Source organism: Malania oleifera, chromosome 10 (assembly GCF_029873635.1).
Source record: "Malania oleifera isolate guangnan ecotype guangnan chromosome 10, ASM2987363v1, whole genome shotgun sequence".
Lineage (NCBI taxonomy): Eukaryota > Viridiplantae > Streptophyta > Magnoliopsida > Santalales > Ximeniaceae > Malania > Malania oleifera.
Genome location: NC_080426.1, coordinates 69436171 through 69444744, shown reverse-complemented (window position 1 = coordinate 69444744; position 8574 = coordinate 69436171). Strand labels below are relative to the sequence as shown.

Below are 8574 nucleotides of genomic sequence, written 5' to 3'. Positions count from 1 at the left end.
AGAAAGGAAAAACGAAAAATCATTTAGTTGGTGTTATTTAATTGGAAGATTGTCATTGACTGCAAAGAGGGAAGTAGATATACAGACACATGGAAGGGAGGTCACTGGATTGTTTCTCCACTCTTTGGGTCTCCATCCAATTCGGTGTGGGCTCCCCTCAAGACCCATTAAAAACAATTTTATTTTTACTTTAACTAGTGAAATTTCAAGAAAGGAAAAAGGAAAAATCAATTAGATAGTGCTATTTAATTGGAAGATTGTCATGTGCTGCAATAATTCTCTCAAAATGTTGTTCGCTATTGCAAATAGAAAATTTTACACTTTGTGTAAAAAAAATGGAATGTATAGTAATTAAGGCGATGGAACAAATGCAGTCGGTAGCCAGAAACGTGAAGGACGTGAGAGTTATCATGCAGGTACGTACGTATTATTCGGAACCGCCTGCAGCAACCGAGGCATGGAAAAATGGCGATGCCTTTTTTCAAAGGCCTAATACTGTCGATTCCATCATTGATCTCTTTCTTTACTACGGTCCATGATAGCGAAATTCCTCCCGACCCCATCATCTCTTTCTAGTTGCGGTGGTTGCGCAAGAAAAAAAAAAAATCCTAGAGGGAGGGAGAGAGAGAGAGAGAGAGATAACGGTGGGTTAGATTAGAGGAGCTTTTCTGTGGAGATTTTAAGGTCGAAGGTCGTAGTTGACGATGGAGGCCTGCGCCCTGCACTCTCTGGTTATACCCAACGTCCTCGTGGGATCTCTCACTCTCTCTCTCTCTCTCTCTCGTTTGGGGCCACAGGTACACTTCAATTTCCATAAACAGTTTAACTTTAATTTGTTTACATGTACCCTTTATTTCCTTCTCTTTCACCGTCATGAATTCTGCTAGTTTTTTGCTAGTAGGTGGCTCGTCTCCGAAGGCCGCTGCATAGTAAAACTAACCCGGCTTAAAATTACGCCAATGGCCATCATGTCACCCCTGGCTGTACTTAGATTCCCATCTCACGTGTATTTTGTTTTAGTTTATTTTATTTTGGACACTGGGCTTCATGTCCTCCTATTAACCCATATAAATAATCCTCTATATACTCATTGGGCTACACCAAACTTGTTTCTATAGCAAGCTAGCTAGCTAGCCCTTCCTCCCATTATTTCTAGCTATATCTCCATCTTCTATCTCCTGCAATATTATGCCTGAAAACATGAATATATCTGTAAATGGGCAGTCTCAGGTCCCTCCGGGCTTCCGATTTCATCCCACCGAGGAGGAACTACTGCATTACTACTTGAGGAAGAAGGTGGCCTATGAGAAGATTGACATGGATGTTATCCGTGATGTTGATCTCAACAAGCTCGAGCCATGGGACATACAAGGTGCTGTTTAATTTATTTGATCTCATTCAATTCCCTTTATCCCTATGTGACGAGATAGATCTCATTACTTAATTTTATTTCACACATAACTTGTTTGTTCATGATGTTGATTAATTGTGCTGTGCTCTGGGTTTTGCAGATAAGTGTAAAATAGGATCCGCCCCTCAAAATGACTGGTACTTCTTCAGCCACAAAGACAAGAAATACCCGACAGGAACACGCACAAATCGAGCAACTACTGCAGGTTTTTGGAAGGCCACTGGCCGTGATAAGGTCATCTACAGCAACTTCCAACGAATTGGAATGAGGAAAACTCTTGTCTTCTACAAAGGCCGAGCTCCACATGGCCAGAAATCCGATTGGATTATGCACGAATATAGACTTGACGATAACGTGACCGACACCAATGTAAGTTTTATGAAAATACACAACAATTTTTCACGAGAGCTATCAAATTCTAATATCGAAATGAAATGATTATTTACTAATCTCGCGACGCTATATCACTTGTAAAATTAAATAATTTCTTTGCTGTTCAATCTTTATTAAATTATCGTTTTAATTAATTATTGTCAACTATATATATAATTAATTAATTAAGTAGGGGGTGTGACCAACCTCCCATATTGACTATGACTGTGCTGATGACATTAAAAATTAATATATAAAGGTCTCCAATGCGTTGAGTGGTGAAGCAGCGCAGGAAGAAGGATGGGTGGTTTGCCGCATTTTCAAGAAGAAAAGTCACCACAAATCACTAGACAGCCCCGTCAATTCCTCCATTAGTGATGAAGCCAGGAACAAGATGCTTCTGACATCAAATGATGAAGAAGTAGCTTTAGATCATGCACTTCAGTACATGCAGTGGAGTGGTACTTGCAAAGAAGAATTCGAAGGAAACAACCGGCCAAGATTTCTCATCAACAATGGTTTCCAATATGACAGAATGTTCACCAAACTTCCCAGCGTAGAGAGCCCAAACTCAGCCTCTGCCAGCTGCCAAGGTTGCTACCTGCAGCCTATCAGTCAGGTGCCAGCGGACGTACCCTCCGACAATGACGGCCCCCTCCCCAACCAGGTGAGTGGCGATCCGGACTCAGTTTTCGCTCAGATGGAAGCGGGACTCAGTGACTGGGCTGCTTTTGATCGTCTGGTAGCTTCTCACTTCAATGGCCAAACTGAGCAGACGGCTAAGCAACTTGCATGTTTCAATGACCCCACCATGGCTTTTTCTTGGCCCCGTGATCACGATCATGGTCGCGAAAACCATGATCATCTGCAATTGCCCCAGTTACGGTCGTCGTCATCCACCGGGTCTTATCATGCTGCCTCGGATTATAGCAGTGAAATGGGGGATCTGTGGAGTTTAACCAGATCATCTCTCTCGTCCTCCGATCCACTTTGCCACTTGTCAAACGCTATAACAGAATAAGCCTATGGTAGATGATGATGATGATGAAGATGATGATAATAATATCATTAATTCTAGCTAGTTCTAAAGTCGGAAGATCTATTAATTATTGTTACAGTAATTAATTATGTGATAATATACATGAAATTGCATTAGATGAATAAAGGGAAGAATTATGTTAAGTTGAGGGTGCATTGTCAACAACCATTAATTATAAACTCCACTTAAACAACGGTCGATCACGATGTCATCCATTTTCGATTTTAATGCTGTCTAGTAAGAAGCGCGAGACAATTTCCAAATGCAATTATATATATTCTCACTTAAGAGGATTTTTCTTCCTTTTGTTTTGTTTTGTTTTGTTTTTTTTTTTCTCCTCCCTTAAAGAGAGCAACAAGGTTGTCCAAGAATTGATGATCTCCGACTTACTATGCTTGTCTGCTTGCTGATGATGGAGGAGTTAGGCCCCGATCAGCTCCGCTCATGCCTCAAATAGTCAAAAGGGTGACGCATTTGGGCTCCGCCTAAAAATGAGAACAGGGAGAGAGAGATTCTTGCTTCTTTTAAAGACATGGGTGGATTATTCATCATGGAGAAACGGGACTTTTCTTTTATGTCCGCATTGTTGTTGGAATTGATAGCTTTCCAGTAATTACAATAATTTTTTTTCTCATCCGGGCTTCTTTGCTCCACCCAAGTTTGAAGTTTCCGCATAAAGCTTCGGTTGCACACAATCATAGGCTTGAAACATTGAGTCAACCAAGTCGTCCAATCGGTGACTTGTATATGTATGACGGTACATTGCGAAAAAAATTTAATGGTGTGGGGATGATAATGTTATTATTATTATTACTAGAAGTAATTCAATATAAAATGAGACTAAAAGATTGTTTGATACAACTAAAATGCTTTTAGCTTGTGTTATGTCTCCATACACTTGAATTTTTTTATGAAACTTAATTAATTGGTAATATAAAATTTCTATTTCATTGTTTACTAAATTCATTCCAATCTAGTATAAAATCATATAATTGGTTAGTTTTGAAAATGAAAATTTTATTTTAAAAAGTATATATATATATATATATGTATGTATGTATGTAAAAATATACAAACATTTATATAGATATGCAATTTATTTTAAAATGGATGTATGTATGTTTTGAGATATATAGCATATATAAATATGTTTTTTTGATCATATAAAACTATTAGCTTAGTGTTTTCAGGTAAAACTAATATGATATTCAATTAATACTAGAATGTGCATACTCATCAAGTAGTTAGAAGCTTGAGTTACAGTGATTTCAACTCTTTGATCTAGTAGCATAACATCATGAAAGGGGAAAAAACAAAAAACTAAATCAACTGATAACAGCAAACAAAAAACACTAGTCCTTTAGCATAGTAGCCTAAACTTCATCGAACAATAAGGAATGCTAGCTGTCTGCAATAAGGAGCAAGCCAATAGGCTATATGCGGCAACAAGCAGACCAATACTCCAATATAGAAGCATTCCATCATGATATAAGAACAAAACCAACCAGCAAGACTTCCAAGCCGACGAATACAATAACCTAAACAATATAAAACAAGAAGAAAAATCAGCATATGATAAAAGTGGATTCCTTGATCACTGTAAACAACAAGAAGTTGAAATGTAGGTTGAAAATGCTAGAATAATTCGTCCCAACTCCTACTTGTGATCTCGGAGGATGATCTAGACCACAACATTGAAAGTTAAGGTATAATCCCAAGAGGGAGGTGAATTGAGTATTTCAAAATTTTATGCGCGGAACGAAAAGTAAGGTGTACTCCTTGTAGGCTCACCAAAGCTTGAGTCCTTAACTACCAAAGATAAAATTTACTCTACCTAACTATCCAAAGTTCAATAGAAAGCGGGGAAGTTGGGTGTCAATCCACGGAGACTTAAAGCGTTGTTATGAAACCTCTTCCAAATTAGTTTATTAAAGCCTTGCTATGAAAAGATGTAAAAGATGATATTTTTTAAGGTATTTCTTTATCCAACTAGTGAAAAGAAATTAAACGAAAGCATGTAAACTAACACTATTGGAAAGCAAGTAACCTATGTTACCCTACTCCTACAAAGTAGTGTTGATGGTTGAATTAGGCGCTGGATGCCATGCCTCTGACTACACTCCTTCAGGCTTCGATAGAAGTATCTGTAAAATAATAACACCAAGATCTGCTTTGAAAAAATGATTGAAGAGATAGTACAAAGTTTTATTACAAAAAACTGATAACAACAATCTGTCCAACCATGCACTCACTAAATGAGCTTTAATAAGGAAAGGACAACAAATAGAAAAACCGAAGAGGAAACAATCTTGCAGTCGGAATGCGTGTTATGCTCCGATGGAGGGGTCTTATTTAAAGCCTTTGGTCCATGGAAGAAACACATGGGTGGCTCACCTACCATGGTAGGTGGTGGTGGCGCACCTACCATAGTCGTCGTTGACATTAGTGGACGTTGATCACCTATAGTCCCCGGATCCTGCCATCTAGGGGGTGCTACCCCCCATATCCCCCACTAGGGGTGCTGCCTCTGGACCCCCGTATCTCAGAGGGGAACGTCTTTTATCTTTATAGTATCGTTGTGGTCTACCACGTCGACCTCATCTGAGTCATACATCAGGTAAATGTGCCAATTAACTCATGGGAGGTTGGCATTGTGTTAACTTAGGTGTAATCCCAAAAGGGGGATGAATTGGGTATTTAAAAGTATTTTAGTATTTCAAACCTTAATTGAAAACCCAACCGTCAAGCACAAATTTGGATATACACCGATTTCAATATTATACAACTTAATTGATTTAATTAGTGGATATCTAAATTAATTTAGTATTACCCAATTATTCTTACGTATTTTAAATATTCATATATACCAATATTTAAAACATGTAAAACAGATGTAATATGAATATAAGTGCAGAAATGTAAAGAGTGATAGAGAGAGCACAAATACTAGATTTTTAACAAGGTTCGGCCAAACCCAGCCTATGTCCTCGCCTTGGGCAAAACACCAAAGGATTACACTAATTTGCTCCATAAACTCGGGCAAAGCTTCTCAGTACAAATCTTCTACTTATAAGAGGCACAACTTCCTCCTACTTCGCTGCTTACAAGAGGCACAACTTCCTCTTACTCCGCTACTTACAAGAGGCACAACTTCCTCCAACTCCGCTGCTTACAAGAGGCGTAGCTTCCTCCTTCTAGGTTCACAAACAAAACAATTAATACAAGTGATAATGAATAAATCTGGATACACTAAGATTTTTTCTCACAAGCTAATGAGTACAATAAATTCCTAATTAATACATACTCAGATGATATAACATGAAAGTCAATAAGGGTACGTGATGTTGTCAATGAAATTCTTTTAATAATCTTTGCATAAATAGAAATATGACTATTTTTCTTCAAAGATTAACTTCAACTAAATTATCTTTGTAAAAATATATGTAACGTGATTTAACTCCAAAGATCTAAATCAATCAGTTTTGATCCAAAGATCTAATCAAATATGTTTTTTTATACATGAGATGGTATGAAAACTTTGAATAAAAGTGAATACTTTCAAATATTTCAACTTTGATAAACCATTTAAACATTTCTTCATGTAAAAATATATATGAAGAACTCAAGTTCTTACTCTCAATAAATAATTAACAATAGGAATGTGAGAGTACAAAACTTTGTGTATAAAGATCAATATAACAAAAACGATACTTTGTTTACCAAAACTCAATACCCAAGTTGTTTGAAAAATATATGAGTGAACTCTCTTTGATCTTGAAACTCAATGCACAAAATGCCCAAATTTGATGTGTATGCTTTAGAGTGCAGGCAATAAGTTTGTAATACATTCAAAACTCTCAAAACGTATGCAAAAAGTGATGCCCTAGGGTTTAAAGGTTATGTTTATAAGTGTTCTCACCATCTAAAAGATTTTTGGCCTTTGGATCATTTAAAGTAAAAGATTTTCATTTGTGTCCATGCTGGAGTGTCATTCAGCGCGACGTACTCGTTGACGAGGGCACAAGTTTGTCAACGAGTAATCAACACTCGTTCATCAATGAGAACGTGAGTTCGTCGACGGGAGGACTGTCTGAGATTTTTGAGCTCTCAATATTTTCTCGTTGACGAGAACAAAACATTTGTTGCCGAGTGGCCTTCATGGGTTTGTCGATGAGGCCAGTGATTCGTCAATGAGCTGCTTGTTATCTAGCCCGATTCAACCTAGGTTAATGCATATGAATATGTCAAGAACAACATGCATCCTAAGGTTAATCTATTTGCAATTTTGAGCAACTATATCTTGTGAGATATGTAAATACAATCAAACCTAAATACCTATTATACTTGAAAAACTTGAAACTTGCTTCTTCATCCTTTTGCTCTTTAATTTCCATGGAGTGTGTCAGGTTGTATATGCTTTAATCCTCATGGCTTCCATGACTTCCTTACCTTCCGTGCATGCTAAGTAATTATCATGTTCACAATCTCAATGCATATGTAAGATACTATGTGATTTTTCATTATCAAAACGAGATTAGATTCATAGAGTCAATAATTTCTGCCTTTTTGCTAATGACAAATACATGAGCAAAAATTTTGGGTTTAGCCTAAACAGGCTCCCCCGAAGAATATGCATGATAAACAGTGTTGCAAAGTAATCCAAACAATATGTAAAATAAAGACAATAAACTTTTCAGAATTGTAAGTTGAACCATTTATTCTCCTTTTGCCGTGAATTAATTTCTCCCTCTTTGTGCAAATATTATTGTGAAATATTTATCACCCTTGGTTTCAAAATGAATTTTATTGCGGGATATTTCTTCTCTAAATTAATCTTTAATTTCTCCCCATTTGTTTCAAAATTTTACTACGGGATAATTCTCTCCCTTTTGACATTACCAAAAGGGTTAAGTTAAGTGTAAGAACAAAAAATTATTAGCTATAAAAAAAAAAAAAAAAAACTCCCCCTATTTGAAACAATTTTTATTTAGCTTAGAAAAGCTCCCTCTTTTTGAGAAAACTTTCCCCCTTTTTGGAATTTAAGCCCAAACAAATAGTATAACTGGCCATTAAAATGTCATGTCAAACATAGTTGGACCAAAAATGTCTACAAGCAATTTCAATTTTAAAAAACATATTATAAGACCCGTCAAAGATTAGAATTTAAAACATACGGCCAATGATAGCACATAGTAGGTTTGAGCATGATTTCCAACCAACTAGTTTGCATGCGTTATTATGTGCAGTTACTGAACCAATTATGCAATTTGAAAACATATATATAAAGAACAAGTCAAAAGAAAAAAAAAATTAGTGTAAAAAAAAAAATTTTTGCCATAAAAATATGATATGAAAAGATTTCCCTTTGATATTTATCAATTAGCACTAGGGATGATGCTTACTGCAAAAGAAACCATAACTTAATGCTTAAGCAAACACACATCTTTCTACTTAAGCATTTAAGTACATTCCGAAAAGAAATATAATCAGATAGACTATACAGATCCTAATTATATAAATGCATTTTAAAAGAAGATTATAAGGTTAACTCAAGGAATTTGTGGCAAAGCAACATATTTTTCATTTAGAGTATTCAATAAAATCATCATAATTAAGTACATGCCATAGAAAGTTCAATGCACATCTAAGCATAAAAATATTGATGAGCATAATAAGATAGGAAATAATTTTTAGATGCTCCCCCTATGAATTTGAAGACTTGCTTAGATGAAATGAAATGCTTATACTTATC

The 8574-nt window shown here is 36.2% G+C and overlaps 1 protein-coding gene across 1 annotated transcript; it reads left to right on the top strand.

The window, feature by feature from the left end:
- The first annotated feature begins 977 nt into the window (after positions 1-977).
- LOC131165990 (NAC domain-containing protein 43) lies at positions 978-2965 on the top strand. The gene is made up of 3 exons (XM_058124195.1): positions 978-1372; positions 1512-1780; positions 2043-2965. Exons 1-3 carry the CDS (start codon positions 1189-1191, stop codon positions 2802-2804), a joined length of 1215 nt encoding a protein of 404 aa, XP_057980178.1. The 5' UTR covers positions 978-1188; the 3' UTR covers positions 2805-2965.
- The last annotated feature ends 5609 nt before the right edge of the window (positions 2966-8574 follow it).

Coding starts and splice junctions, on each gene's coding strand:
- LOC131165990 (XM_058124195.1), top strand. CDS start 1,189: ATGCCTGAAAACATGAATATATCTGTAAATGGGCAGTCTCAGGTCCCT. Junction 1,373..1,511: donor CGAGCCATGGGACATACAAG/GTGCTGTTTAAT, acceptor TGGGTTTTGCAG/ATAAGTGTAAAATAGGATCC. Junction 1,781..2,042: donor ATAACGTGACCGACACCAAT/GTAAGTTTTATG, acceptor TAATATATAAAG/GTCTCCAATGCGTTGAGTGG.